The 15,557-nt window shown below is 40.1% G+C and overlaps 1 protein-coding gene across 1 annotated transcript in view; it reads left to right on the forward strand.

Annotated features, from left to right (window-relative positions):
• TMEM131 (transmembrane protein 131) overlaps window positions 1-15,557 on the forward strand; it is a 177,621-nt gene that overhangs the window by 138,689 nt on the left and 23,375 nt on the right. Inside the window, exons 18-28 of the mRNA XM_015094508.3 lie at window positions 2,160-2,264; window positions 3,559-3,645; window positions 5,214-5,366; window positions 5,467-5,542; window positions 5,699-5,816; window positions 8,115-8,253; window positions 8,368-8,477; window positions 9,386-9,452; window positions 14,092-14,243; window positions 14,650-14,792; window positions 15,232-15,418. Coding sequence (XP_014949994.2) covers window positions 2,160-2,264; window positions 3,559-3,645; window positions 5,214-5,366; window positions 5,467-5,542; window positions 5,699-5,816; window positions 8,115-8,253; window positions 8,368-8,477; window positions 9,386-9,452; window positions 14,092-14,243; window positions 14,650-14,792; window positions 15,232-15,418 — 1,337 coding nt within the window. The remainder of the gene's footprint in view (window positions 1-2,159; window positions 2,265-3,558; window positions 3,646-5,213; window positions 5,367-5,466; window positions 5,543-5,698; window positions 5,817-8,114; window positions 8,254-8,367; window positions 8,478-9,385; window positions 9,453-14,091; window positions 14,244-14,649; window positions 14,793-15,231; window positions 15,419-15,557) is intronic.

The raw sequence follows: 15,557 nt of genomic DNA on the forward strand, positions 1-15,557 counted from the left end.
GCAACGCCATAGGCCATAAAGATGGATATAAACATCTTGAAGGAGAAAGATTCCCCAAAACAGGTTTTTTAGAGAATAATTTGGCAATGTATACCACTCCTGGGACTTCTTCCTGTGGAAGTCATTTAAAGAGCCAGGAGCGGTGAGAATGCAGATGTTTGTGATAGCAGTATTAATAATTCCAGATAACCAGAAACAACCAAATGTATAAAGTCGCGATTTTATGATTGCATATTAAAACAGATAAGCTGTAAGTAGGATTGTATGTAAAAAATTTGAAAAAGGATTTATGAAAAAGTGGGAAACAGTACTGGATAATGTGTATACTGGATAATGTCTATTTTAATCGCACCTGTGTGGCATTCAAGCTCCATAATCAGATACTGTGATGGATGCATGGGTGTTGGGTATTTGCATTTTAATAATTTATAATGTTTTAAATTTGACTCATAAATAAAGTCTCCTTTTAAAACAAAAAAGAATATGCCCATGACAAGTAATATTTGTCACTCCAGCTGAGGTTTTATTTTTAATACAAATAGAATGCTGAAAAAGGATAATAATGAGACCAGCTATTAATGTGTTCATTTCAACAATGAGGTTAAAGTAGATCTAATGTATGTAGATCTAATCCGAGATGGCTGAATTATACTGTTTTTCATAGTACAGGATAAATTAATACTCTCAGGACTCCGGATCATTTCCTCCTACAATAGCACATGTTAACACTTATTTAAATTTGAGGGGTCCACTCAGTAACATGGAACCTGCTGGCAACTTTGGGGTTTTAGAATTTACTTTTATATAAAACTATATAAATATAAGAGATGGGCATGTACACACTGCTATATTTAAAGTGGATAACCGCCAAGGGCCTGCTGTAGAGCAAGGGAACTCTGCTCTCTGTTTTGTAGCAGCCTGGCTGGGAGGGGAGTTTGATGAGGATACATGTATGTGCCTGGCTGAGTCCCTTCTCTGTGCACCTGAAACACTCTCAGCATTGTTAGTGGGCTGTACCCCAGTACAAGATAAAAACTTAAAAAGAAACTACATAAATATAAGAACCAAGGGATAGAAAGATGAGATCATTTTTATGAACCCTTCCTTACTTAAAATAGGAAGTTGTAGTGAGTTGCTAGCTTCAAAATAACAACTCCGCAAAATGTAGATTTTTTTTAAGTTTGTAATTTGTAAAGTTTAAGTTGTAAACTTTCAACTGTTGTCCAGCTGTTTTCCAAAAAGCCAAACAGATGAAATAAATTAGCGTCCTGTTCCTTATGAAACACGCACTGTCAGCAACTCTCCATGCTCTTCAGACACATGCTCTGATTGGGGTGGTCAGAGTCACGATGAAAACAGTAGAATTGCACAAAACCAACCTAGAAATGCTTCCGAAGGGGGAAGGTGGGTGCGTTCGGTGCACCCGCATTTGTTATTTGGTGGTCAATGTAAATTCCAGGTAAAGTATAACTACTACTGACTAAAGGACAACTTCACAAAATGAATTTCACGGTTTTTCGGAAGTTTCTCGATTGAAAAGATTAAGCACCAGAAATATCAGCAGATAGCTTGAGAAAATAAGTGAGATCCACGTTCTACGTTCTGCTTTCTTTCAAAATTGCATTGCTTAACTTTTCCTTCTTTCCTTGATCTTTTGATGTTTTCGTGTGACCCAGTCTCAGTTGATCTGAAGACATGGGTATTAACACGCCAAAACTGAATTCAGAACTGGGAGCAGGACCAGCTTTGCATGTACTTGTGCCCTGGTGTGGCTTCTGAAAGGGGGGGAGGCTGCATCCTGCTGCTGTAGCCTGCGCCCGCTTTGACCATGCAGGTACATGACTGGGGGTGAGGCCCACACACCCCACCCCCGCAGCTTAGCAGCTGAGAATTCAGCTGCTCCTCGGGGAACCAGCTTTCTCAGTAGCCCATGGAGTAAGTATAATAGGTAAACATCCAGACATGGGCGTTATTTATTTTGAGATCTTTGTACATGATGGTGTGTTAATTCTGTGTTAGCTTGTTAGGATTTTGAATTCCTAACCTATATGAGTTAACACTGATTTAAAACTGAAGGGTTTTTGTAGCTTTCTTTTCCATTTTAATAGAAAACTTCAATTAGCAAGGCTAATGAGGGATGTACTTTCTACTCCATACAGGTAATACTAGCTTCAGGATACTTTGCAGTGTTCAGAGTCAAACTTACTGCAAAAAAACTGGAAGGAATTCATGATGGGGCTATACAGATCACGACAGACTACGAGGTAAGGACTGTATTTACAGGGATTCAGGTCAGTGGGGTCTTTCTGAAAAAGTCAGTCATTTTTTTTGTTTTTATAGAAACAGAGAACCAAGTTTATTCAAAAAGTTACAGTTTACCACTTTGATACTTTTAAAAGCTTAAGCTTCTGGGAATAGTTTACAAAATAATGGTTTTCACTAGCTCATAGTTTTCTGATAAAACCTGAATCTCTTGACTAAAAGCAACTTCAGAAAAATGCATTTGGCACTTTTAGATTTGCTGTTAGAATGGCTTACAAATGGCTGTAGCATTACATGGACCCTGGCTGAAATTCTTGAGGTTAGCTCTCTCTCTTTCTGCGGTCATAAATATCCTGCTGTGTAACATTGCCAAAAAGGAAGATACAATCAGGAAATCATATCTTAATTTGAGTTCGCACAATTATGTTTACATGAGTCATTCTAAGTCAGGAACCAAATGAAAATCAGTGAACTTTTTAAAGACTTTGTGGGATTGACATGTTGCATTCAATGAGATTTTTGAAGGGATGTGTTTCTGCCAAGTCTAAATATTTTTATGTGTTCTTTTAAAGTTCTTGGGAAGTTGAGCACTACTGAATTCAGCAAGCTACCTTTGTTCTCCTGCCTGTTTTCAGCACATACAACCCCTGCCCCCCATGAAAGCAGACTCATTCAGAATAAATAGAATTGGTCTTTTAGTAATAAATGATATATTGGGAGTATGTAAAATTAATTATCTCTGAAAGTGAGGAATCGCATTTATCACTTTTGATAAAAATAAGTACATTTCCTTAGCAAAGTATTCTTGTGAGTTCCAAATAGGGTGTGAGTTGAGAAAAACCTGGAATATTCAGCTCGTTTTTTTAAAAAATCAGGTTGACATTAATTTATTACGTACAAAAGAGTAGAGAGCTATGTAGCTTTTAAAAATGCTGGATTTTTCATGCATTGTTTTAAGAGTATAGTCAGACTTTCCTTTTTAAATTAATAATCTGCAAAATCACCCGTATTATGAAAAATCTGTTCTTCATTCCTTCCCCGTTGTTTGGTCTTGTTTACCTTGTTTTCAGTGAACCACTGAGAAGCACATGGAAAGGTATTTCAGTGCATTTTGTGCAATACATGGATAGATTAAACAGTATCCATGGGTGATTTTAATTTTGCTTACCAGTTGGTTATTGCTCATGTAAGTCCCAAGATTGGTTGTTTTAAATCTCCTAAAATAGTGCAACAACTGCCAGGTCAGTCTAGGACTTACACACTTATTTCTCTGTGGTTTGTTTCTTCCCTCCACAGATCCTAACAATTCCCGTGAAGGCTGTGATCGCAGTGGGTTCTCTGACTTGCTTCCCAAAGCACATGGTTCTTCCACCTTCCTTTCCAGTAAGACAGTTAATTTGTAGACTTGTTAATTATCTTTCTTTCTACTGCGTTTTACTCTGGTTAAACTGTATATAATAAGAGTTAGACTTAATCTCACCACATTCCCTGATAGCTCAGTTGGTAAAGAATCCGCCTACAAATGCAGGAGACCCCGGTTCGATCCTTGGTCAGGAAGATTCACTACAGAAGGAACAGGCTATGCACTCCAGTATTCTTGGGCTTCCCTTGTGGCTCCGCTGGTAAAGAATCCACCTGCAGTGCGGGAGACCTGGGTTCAATCCCTGGATTGGGAAGATCCCCTGGAGAAGGGAAAGGATACCCACTCCAGTATTCTGACCTGGAGAATTCCATCGGCTATATAGTCCATGGGGTCACAAAGAGTCAGATACAGCCCAGCGACTTTCGCTTTCACTTTTCACCATCATTGAACTCTTTTTACTATGCATTCTCTTAATTTCTTTGTCTTTTAATACCAAATTTTAGACCAGTGGGTCTGATCATTTTAGGCGCTCAGGCTCCTCTGTCCAAGGGATTCTCCAGGCAAGAATACTGGAGTGGGTTGCCATTTCCTCCTCCAGTGAATCTTTCCCCCCCAGGGGCCAGTCTGTTGCATCTCCGGTATTGGCAAGCAGATTAGTTACCACTGGTGCCACCTGGGAAGCCCTGATCGTTTCAGACTTCTCTAAAAATCTAGGAATCAGGCTATAAGATTCTGGTTCTGTATTCAACAAAAAAAAGGAAAAGGTTATAATATGATTCTTATTGATGATTATTTCAATCACATATATATTTTTTAATCTGGCACCCTGGGACTTCCCTGACAGTCCAGTGGTTAAGACTCAACACTCCCAATGCAGGGGCATGCGTTTGATCCCTGGTCAGGGAACATGGTGTGCTCCATGACAAAAAAATAAATCTCTCTATTAAAAAAAAGTAAAATTGGTACCCTGTCACAGGAAGAGACAGCTGATAAGCACGGTCATTGGTAATGTAATGATTTAATCTGTGTGCTTCATTTTAATACGATGCCAGCTAACCTATGTTTTTAAAAGATGTCTAATTTCTCTTTGGCACAGATAGTATTTTTTTTATATAAAGAAAATACTTTTTCTGAGAAAAATCTGATTTTTTTTTTTTTGTTTCTCGTTTAGCTTTGGATTTTTAGAATTCAGTGATTTTATAATTATTTCATCCTGAATTTGGTAACTTTTAAGGGAGCCTGGCCTTGGTATAAACAAACCTTTCTTAACAAACTGATAGTGACTGTTTCCTTCATTCAAAGCTAGTTCTGCACCTTTGTTATGTGAGCACTTTTACTTTAATTCATTTTTACCTAATTGCAGAGATTTGACCTGCCAGTTTCTCTGTAACAGGCCTTAAAAACAACAATGAAATACATATATTCAGAGGAGGGCCTCTGATTACAGATTTAAAGCTTATCAACTTTTGAATGTTCTAAGGGTCCTTTGAGCTTTGGCCTTCCGTAAATATGTCTGTCTGTTGTAAAGTGTGTGTTCTGAAGAAAATCCAGCCATTTACAAATGAATTTGTTTGTTTTCTTCCTTCAGGGGAAAATAGTTCATCAGAGTTTAAATATTATGAATTCCTTCTCACAGAAGGTAAAGATCCAACAGATACGATCTTTGTCAGAAGATGTGCGTTTTTACTACAAACGATTGCGGGGTAATAAGGAAGACTTGGAGCCAGGGAAAAAATCAAAGGTTTGAACGCGTTGTATTTGCAGATTCCCATCTTTTTGTCCTTTGTTATTGTGACCTTCCATGGATTGGGGATTCATGGTTCTCCTGTGCCCCTTTATAGATTGCAAACATTTACTTTGATCCTGGATTGCAGTGCGGGGATCATTGCTATGTCGGCTTGCCTTTTCTGTCCAAATGTAAGTCATCTTACTGTTCTCTCACGCCTTCACTCCCTCCCCAAGGTACTCCCGTTAATGATAGGCTGCTGCTTCTAAAGCCCACCCCTACATCTCGATGCTGTAGAAATCATTTGAGGGGCAGAGTATGTCATACCATTTGTCCCTGTGTTTTAGCTGAACCCAAAGTCCAGCCTGGCATAGCCATGCAGGAAGATGCCTGGGACACTGACTGGGATTTGCATCAAAGCCTGTTCAAGGGATGGATGGGAATAAAGGAAAACTCAGGTCACAGGTAAGCGGTTTTGCTGTATGTAAGTGTTTGAGCTGCCTTTACCAGTTTGAAACATGATTATCTAAAGTTATTCCCGTATTTGGTTATTTTATTTCTCTGTAGTGCCAAAAATGTGCCTAATCTTCAGAAAACCATACTGAAACATCTTGAATGGCCATTGTGATTGTGTATTTCTCAGAAGGACACACGCTACCATTTTTGTCTTTATTTCCAGTGCTCTAGATGGAAAGTCACAGAAACTCGACGAAGTTGTCCTTGTGTAGGATGAGTTCTGTGTTGTGCTTAGTGGATCAGTCATGTTCAACTCTGCAACCCCATGGACTGTAGCCTGCCAGGCTCTTCTGTTCATGGGATTCTCTAAACAAGAATACTGGAGTAGGTAGCGATTCCCTTCTCCAGGGAATCTTCCATACCCAGGGACTGACCCTGGGTCTCCTCATGCAGGTGGATTCTTTAGCATCTGAGCCACCAGGAAAGCCCAGCTTCCATAGCAGACAGCTATTTGCATAAGAAAGAGTCTACCTGCCTCTGACCTCTGTTCAAAGCAAGGAAAGACTTTAAAAGTTGAACCTCACCATAGGAGGAGTGTCTCTGCTCCTTGTGCAGAGAACTGCCTCCTCCCTTTCGAGTGCTGAATCTGCTAGGGTTCAGGTGGAGAGTGTTCACATTGACAGATCAGTACCATACCTGGATTCAGAAGCAAAGACACATTTATACGTAGCAATTTAGGAATTTGACCTTTCTGTGTACTTCCAAAGACAATTTGACTTGAAAACTGATGAACACTGTTCTTCTCCATTGGCTAATTTGAAATATATTTGTCAGCATCATCAAAATCTTCCAGTTTATTCTAACATAGTATTTTCAAGCCATGAACAGTCAGATCTGCAGGTTTCTGTGTATCTGGACTACCTGCTGTGAAGGGTTTTCTTAAGGCAAAAAGAGAGGTAAATTTTACCTTTAAAATGGTTAAAATTAGTACAAAGAGACTTCTTCTAATGAACTCACTGCTACTGCTGCTGCTGCTAAGTCACTTCAGTCGTGTCCGACTCTGTGCGACCCCATAGACGACAGCCCACCAGGCTCCCCCGTCCCTGGGATTCTCCAGGCGAGAACACTGGAGTGGGTTGCCGTTTCCTTCTCCAGTGCATGAAAGTGAAAAGTGAAAGTGAAGTCGCGCAGTCCTGTCCGACTCTTAGTGACCCCGTGGACTGCAGCCTACCAGGCTCCTCCATCCATGGGATTTTCCAGGCAAGAGTACTGGAGTGGGGTGCCATTACCTTCTCCATTAAGAGAACACTAATTCAGACACTCGTTGGTTCTCCAGTTTCCATGATGGACATGGAATACAGGTCGCCTCTGTATTTTAACACCCAGTTATGAATAAATGACTGGTAGTGCTGCCCTTGGCTCACCTGCCAAGGAACCTCTTCACCTCCCAACCACCGAAACCCCTGCCTTTGTCTCTGTGAGCCTAGGGTTCCCCACTGAAGACCCAGGCTCCCGGCCTGCCCTGAGCTACCAGGTCACAGCTGCATAGTGAACGTGGCATTCTCCCCACTCCTGCCTCTGTGTTAACTTGTCAACAGGCATATCACAGAAAATTCAGTACCAGTATTCTTATAAAACTGGTACTCTCACCAACATTATGGTACCATAATTCAGTGCTCTTACAGTATAAAATAGGCTTCAGTGTTTAGCCCCCTCTGTAGTACTGTTTCCATAGGGAATGTGTTCTGAGTTCTAAACAGCTGGTTTATAAACACTTCTAAGTAGAGAAATAGTCAGATGAGGTCCTGAATATTGCTTCATATATATGTCTACACAAAACCCTCATATATATTATCGTTTCAACTGACATCTTCATTGCAGAGTAAGACTTTGTGGGTTTTTTTCTCAAGTGGGAAAGGAGCCATATGCCAAGCAGTGTGCTGCCTTCTCATTAGTTCAACTGAAATATTTAGCTGCTGTTGGTATCTAGATCTTTCCACTAAACATGCAGGATCTTTAGGATCCCCATTATATCCTGTCATCTGGATATGCCTGGCTGGTCACTTGCACATTCAGTATGGAAACAGTGCAGGTGATCGGTGATAGATGGTTTGCTCTCCGTGCCGAAATAGAGACCTCTTCATATGTGTCTGTGAAAACAGAGTAGAATGTTAGGAGCAGGTAAACCTGTGTTTATTCAAGGCCAGAATAAAATTTCTCAAGTACACAAGCCTAATAGAATCGCCTGTATTGAGAAAACTCAGGCATTTCCATTTGATACAGTGACTTACAAATTGTGTCTTCTAGATTGAGCGCTACGTTTGAAGTAAATACAGACCTTCAGAAAAACATCCTGTCAAAAGTTTCCGCCGAGCTCTCCTGGCCATCCCTCCTCAGCTCCCCCCGGCTCGTGAGGTTTCCCCTCACTAATACAAACTGCTCTTCAGTGAGTATCCAGAGTGCCATGGGCCTTTGGAAATGTGTCATAGTGTGATGAAGTATCTGCTCTTCTTTCTAATGGGGCAGATCTTTCACTTACCACCTCTTTATTTTGTTTAAGGAAGAAGAGATTATGTTAGAAAACCCTGCAGATGTTCCCGTCTATATTCAGTTTATCCCCCTGGCTTTATATTCCAGCCCTTCCATCTTTATAGATAAGTTAATATCAAGGTAAGCATTACTTCATATCATCAGAATGTTTCCATGTGAACCGTGAATGATCATTTACACATTTAAAACTTGGTTGTTGTTCAGTTGCTAAGTCTTTCGGACTCTTTGTGACCGCATGGACTACAGGTATATTATTGTCTATAAAGTAGAAACGTCAGGATGTTCTTAAATTAATGATTACACAGGATTGACTCCTTTGTGGCCACAGCACTCTGGATTGTCTGTATCCCACAGAAGGTGTTCTGGAGTCTCACGAGCATTTACCTCCAAATCTTTTGTCTGATAGAAAGTTGTCAGTGTTGTTCCGTCACTAACTCGTGTCTGACTTTTTGCAACCCCATGAACAGCAGCACACCAGGCTTCCCTGTCCTTCACTATTACCAGAGTTTGCTCAAACTCACGTCCATTGAGTTGGTGATGCCATCCAGCCATCTCATCCTCTGTCTCCTGCTTCTCCTGCCCTCAATCTTTCCAGACATCAGGGTCTTTTCTACTGAGTTGGCTCTTTGCATTGGGTGGCCAAAGTATTGGAGCTTTATTGCAGCTCATAAACAGTAGATTTGCTTAGAGAAATCTTGCATCTATAATTGAAGTTGAGAGAACGTTCTAGGGAGAGAACGAGATATTACATTAAGCATCTGGAAGAGCTTCCAGTTTAAGACAAGAAGGAATCATGTAGAACTCCTTCCTACAACAATATAAAGAGGAAGCAGGTGGAGCCTTTCAAAATATTTTAGTTTTAAAACTGAAGAATCAACTGTAAGTTGTAGCTGCTTTTTGAAGGCTGTTAATCTGATAATATTGATCTCAAAATCTGCTGAAAGGTAAACACAGTCTTGGTAATTATTCTGCAGCCGCTTTAACTATGATGCTATTCACAAAGAATTATGTGTGTTTTTTAATTTCAGGTTTAACTTAAGTAAGGTGGCAAAGATCGATTTAAGAACACAAGAATTCCAAGTCTTCAGAAACAGTGTAAGTATTCAAACTTCATATGATTGCAAAGAAGTAATTTTATGATATGACCGATGCAATGTGGAAGGAAAACATTGACCATCCTTAAACTGCCTGAAAGGCAGGTTACTGAAGAAGTTCTGAAGAGTCCAGTAATTCTTCTAGAGGCATAAAGTCCAGGAGGAGTGGGTGGGATTTAGACCACCAGGAGGCATGCTGTGTAGAAGGTCCTCTTTGTGGGCATTAAACGTTAAGCCCATAATAATGGCTGCCAGGACCTCTGAGAGGATGCCAGTGAGGTGTACAGACTAATGCCTGATTTCTTCTTATTAAGCCTCAAATATTGAACTTGGTCATTTAAATTTTTACTTTGGAAACTTTGTAATAAAATTGTAAACTCCGTGAAGGCCAGACCCATGGCTGGCTGTATTCATACTTAGCACAGTAGCACTTACAGTTTTCCCTCAACAGATGCTTTTGAACTGCTGAGTGCATACACAGGCTGGTTTGTTCTAGGACCAGATAGTCTCTGTCACGCAGGCCAGGCTGAGCAGCCACTAACCCACCCATGATTATGTAGGAACTTAGAACTTCCTCGTGTCAGTCAGGAATCGGCACTCGGAACTAACGCCACTTGCGAGTCAGCCCAAGTCCCTTGGCCTTTGTGCGCTTCCTCCTGCCCAGCTCGTCTCGTCCAGCCTGGACAGCCTGTGCACGCGGCCCCGCTGGCTGTGAGCTCCCCCGGGTCCAGCCCCCTGATTTCCCTGACTCCTCACTCACACCCATGTTAACTTTGGCTTCTGTTTTGTTTTCCATGTGTGGTGCCTTGTTTCCCAAATCTGGGTATAGGCTCCTGGAGGACTTGTCTTCTGCTTATCTTAGTTTTTCTCACATTTATAAAACGAAAGGTGTTGAATGAATAAGAGTGAGAGTCTAGTTAATCTTCCACCATCTGAGTGACTTTGATGGAAACAGTCATCTGCCCCTCCCTTCTCTCCTCGCTGTGGGCCCTCGCCGTGCACAGGTCCCAGTCTGTCAAGGAGCTGTGACTTGGCTGCTTCCCATTTGGAGCAAGGGAGGTCGGCCTCTGGGGCCATCATGCCTGTGTACCTCCTAGCTTGGTCACCTCACCAAGTGTGTCAGCCTTTCCAAACTTGAGCCTCTGTTGCAATGTGAACTTAATAATCTGGATGTTACAGGGGTTTTTAACAGATAAACCAACATGGAAGCCCTTAGATAAGTCGCTTGGCAAATAGGAAGCCCTTGGGGAATGTGGATTGCATGAGTCAGCCTGGGCTCACAGGCGAGAATGGAAGGTTTTCAGCATTCCCCGAGTACCTAGTGCGTGTCAGCATCATGTGGGGCACATTCACGCTTGTAATTTCACATAACCATTACAGCAGACTGGCTGAGCTGTCACTAACCACCCTAAGAGATCAGTACTTCACATGGTCTGCTGGTGGCGGAGGAACGGAGCTCAGGGAGAGGAAGTGGCTTGGCCGAGTTCATACCTGCGACGGCTGGCAGGGCCAAGTTCACATGTAGCGCCCCCAGAGTCAGGGAGCCCTTGCCCAGGCTTCTGTGGCACATGGGCGTTGCTGGTTAGGAATCACTGACTGCTCTCCAGCCACATGTTCTATGGTTTTTGAAGTATTTGTGTTCTTTCCCATAATTTTATGTTTTAATCTATAAAACATATATTAGCCAGACCTTTATCGAATACTTTTTATAGATCTATTTTTAAGTCAGTCTTATATAAGAAAGTTATTTTTCTAAGTAATTTTCAATTTTTTTTTCTGCTGAGTAATAGGTAGAACACTAGGCTGAAATTTAGAGTTTCATATTCTAATCCATGCCATTCTCTTAGAATCATTTTTATTTTCTTTGTTTCCATCCATAAAGATACCATAAAATAATGCCATAAAAATAATAAGTTCAGGGTTATCCAAATATCTAGATATTATCCAGACATCTAAATGATAATATCTGGAAAGTTCAGTAACCACAAATTCCGTTCACTCTGCTTTTATAAGGAGAGAAAATACACATAAGAAGTAAATGACCTAGAATTTGCCTTTCTTATCTTACCAAATCTTTGGTGGTACCTGTAAGATGTAGGTACTATAAGAGGTAGGAAGATGAATGAGAATGCCCTAGATCCCAGAAATTTATTCTAAATAAGAAATTCTGGAGGAGGTCTTTGGGTCAGCTTCAAATAAATTCTCTCACAGTTCTCTACGGTGCTGTAAAACTGTGGATCTAAAATTATTTGATCTCAAGATTCCTTTACAGTCTGAAAAATAATTTAGGACTTCTGCTTTATCTCAGTTTTTAAAAATTATTAAGGACTCCAGAGAGGTTTTTTGTTTGTGCGGGTAATATCCGTCAGTATTGACCGTATTAGAAATGAAAACTGAGATCCTTAAAATAGTGATTTAATTCATTTAAAATAATGATAAGCCCATTCTGTTCGATAGGTAATATAAAAACAAAAAAACGATTTTGCAATAAGAACAGATCGTTTTACATTTTTACAGAGCTCTTCAGTGGCTCTCAGACTTAATATACAGATAGATTCTCATGTCTGCTTCTGCATTCAGCCTCTTATGATATGTTGTTTTGGTTGAAGAATATGATAAAGATCTGACCTGACCTGACACATTCATGTAATTGCAGAAAGGATGTCTTAATTGCCTTTTTAGCTACCATAACACTATATACACCAATCATTTGGGACATATTGGTTCACTAACATATGCAGAGCTTCCAAATGTTGATACAATTCACTCTGAAGTATGCAAAAAATCATGTTCATCCCTGTAACCGTGAATCTCATCAGGGAATTCTTTAACTATTGGGAAGCTCTCAAGTTCACAAGGCCAAAATTCTAAATTACCCTCAAACAGTCGAATTTTACCATTGGCGACAAATGCTTCAGTTGCTTTCCTTAAAGGAACAGATGGACTTCATTTTTATGAAAACGTCTACTAATTACTCCAGTCTGAATAGTCATATATTGACTCTCAGTCATTTTTCAAATAGAAATGGAGCCCCTTGAGGAAGGAGCTAGTTCTCTTGGCATCTCAAACAATAGCTCTTCCAGACAGCATGGTTCAGCATGCTGCAGGGGGCGCTGCAGGCATACTTTGTTCTATCACACAGTATTAAAAAGCCTCATGCTCAAGGGTTGAGATTTAAGATTAATATTTATTATGAATCAGTCACAGGTTTTGGCTTTTATTTTTGTTAGCTGTAAGTACCTGGCAGTGAAACCGTGGCTACCAGGGAGGTTTGATAAGGCTACCTTGCTTCTAGCTAAAGGGTCAGCAATTTTACTTACCCACCATTGCTTTTGCGTTTGCTGGTCATCAGTGCCAATGTTAACACAGTGAAAAGGCAAAGAAGTTTGGTCTGTGTTGTGAAAGTAGTTTTGACACGCCTAAAGAGACCTCTCAGATCCCCAAGGGTCTACGCATCCCTCTTCACGAACCACCACTATGAAAATTACTGAGTGTTAGCCCAGAGGTATCACAAAATCCTAAAGTATTTTTCATGTCATCAGAATTTGTTTGTTGGGAATATAGGTATAGTGTATAATGTATTTGTCAGTTACTCAGAACAGTTTATTTAAAGGGAACCTATTCACCAACCATTTGGGAGCAATTAGAACATTGTTGTCCTAGTAGACATTGACAGAGAAGAATTTTCGATGCAGGAAAAAAATAGCCACCTCAGAAGAGAGAGTTGAAAAGTAGTGTGCTTCACAGAGTTTATTAGCTATGAAATTATGTCCATAGAATCATGCTGTTGAAATAGATCTGTATATAATAGAAGATCATAGAAAATTCACTCTCCTCCCACAGGTTAGCAGGTAGATAGAGTGCCATGGACATTTATACCCAAGTACTACCAGCCCTTCCATCCCCAAAAAAGTTTAAGTTTAATGTTACTTGAAATCAGAGCAGTGTTAACTATGATTTTTTTTTAATAAAAAGCAAATCTTTTTAATCTTATCTGTAACTGTCAAGAAGTCATATTTTGATTATTAAACTGAACTTATTATTTGAACTTAAAATCATCAAGTGTTTATGAAACAATAATAAGGGGCTTAGCTTTCAAAATAAAATTGAAAGAGAGATTGATATGAATTGGAAATACCATCATAAATAAAATGATGCGGCCTTAAGACTGTGCAGCGAATACCCTTCTGAGGGGAGAGGCAGGAAAACCATGACTGACAGGTGAGGGGCAGCACCAGTAGGCCTTCAGGGCGCTGGGCGCTGGCCACACAGCTGCTCGCTTTGTGTTAAAGCGTTGAGCTGCTCATCTCTCAGGTGTGTGTCCTTTTCTGTTTTTTTGTCATGTTTCAGAACCTTTAAAGTTAAAAGATCTGTACACAAAAACAAATGGTTAGTACAAACATGAAGACTCTGGTGACCTGGGGAATAAAACCCCTTTTGGGGCTTAATGCAGAATATGAAGTTGTCATCATCAGTTGCTCTGCTTGCCACCTATCCAGGATCTAAATCAGAAGGGATAAATTTGTTTTTATAGTTAGTCATTTTGGGAAACTAATACTCGGCTGTGGATGGGGTAAAGGGAAAAAAAATTTTCCAGAAAATGTGCTAATGACTCTTGTTTGTTTGCCCAATGATTCAAGGCTCACCCACTGCAGAGTTCAACAGGATTCACAGAGGGCCTCTCCCGACATTTAGTTTTAAACTTAATTTTAAAACCTGGAGAAAAGAAATCTGTCAAAGTAAAGTTTACTCCAGTTCACAATAGAACTGTTTCCTCCCTAATCATAATCAGGTATGTTCTGTGATTTAAGTGTGGGTTGACTTCTAGTACTTACATAAGAGTCCTTTCTTGATTTGTTTCAGTATTAATATTTGCATTAATTTATTTATGAAACAGGGTATTCATTTTGTCAAAAATATGCACACACACACACACACCACGCCTCATGAAACATAATGTTGTGATTGTATTTTTAGCTAAAAGACACGAATAGTATCTTACTGTACCATGTGTGACTCTTGAAAATGTAAAATGCTTGCTCTTCGTCATGTAAACATTTTTAAATTTTTAAAGTGCCAATGTTTGACCGTTTAATGTGTTAATCTTCACATTGTTTATAAAGTAGCAGTAAAATTCAAGATCAAGAGATTATGCAAATTTAAGGGGAGCACAATCTGGGCTTCTTCTTCTTATGTAGAAATAACCTGACTGTGATGGATGCTGTGATGGTCCAAGGACAGGGGACGACCGAGAACTTGAGGGTGGCAGGCAAGCTTCCGGGCCCAGGGAGCTCCTTACGCTTCAAAATCACAGAAGCACTGTTGAAAGACTGTACGGAGGGTGAGTGTTCTTGTCATAGGTACGTGCACAGATTCCAGCGTTCCTTTTCAACAGTAAGTAATTCCAGAAACAGGAACACTGTTTCTACATGGGCATGTGCACGTATGACTGATGAGTACTTGAGACTTCAGGGGAGAGCACCCAGACTCGCTTTCAGAGTTGTTGCATTTGGATCTTACAAGCTTTGAAGTATCAGTCTTCATTGCATACCTTAGCTGATTTACTCTGAATGTGAAATATAAAGCCTAATTAAACTTCCATCATCTAAAATGACTAACAAAGAAGAGAACTTCCTGATGGAACCTGGGTAGTGGTTCATCCCTTTGGCCTGAGGAGCTCCGTCATAATCTCTGGGATACATTTGTGAAGGATGTGTTATCGTCACTTGGACCTGGTGCACAGGACAGCAAGATTTATACCCCTCATTTTTTTCCTTTAGGTATGAGACTAAGGGAACCCAATTTCACATTGAAAAGAACATTTAAAGTAGAGAACACAGGACAACTTCCAATTCACATAGAAACCATTGAAGTCAGTGGGTACTCCTGTGAGGGATATGGCTTTAAGGTCGTCAATTGTCAAGAGTTTGCACTAAGCGCCAATGCCTCTAAAGACATAGTCATTCTGTAAGTATTTTCTCGTAAGATGATGAATCACTAAATCTTCTTTTTTTTCCCCACTTAGTCTTTGGTTATTTCTCCATTTCTTTGTTTTCAAAATTGTGGAAACTCCAAAATAGATCAGATAATCTTAAAAACCAGTTCC

The sequence above is a fragment of the Ovis aries genome, chromosome 3, assembly GCF_016772045.2.
Source record: "Ovis aries strain OAR_USU_Benz2616 breed Rambouillet chromosome 3, ARS-UI_Ramb_v3.0, whole genome shotgun sequence".
In the NCBI taxonomy this organism is placed as follows: domain Eukaryota; kingdom Metazoa; phylum Chordata; class Mammalia; order Artiodactyla; family Bovidae; genus Ovis; species Ovis aries.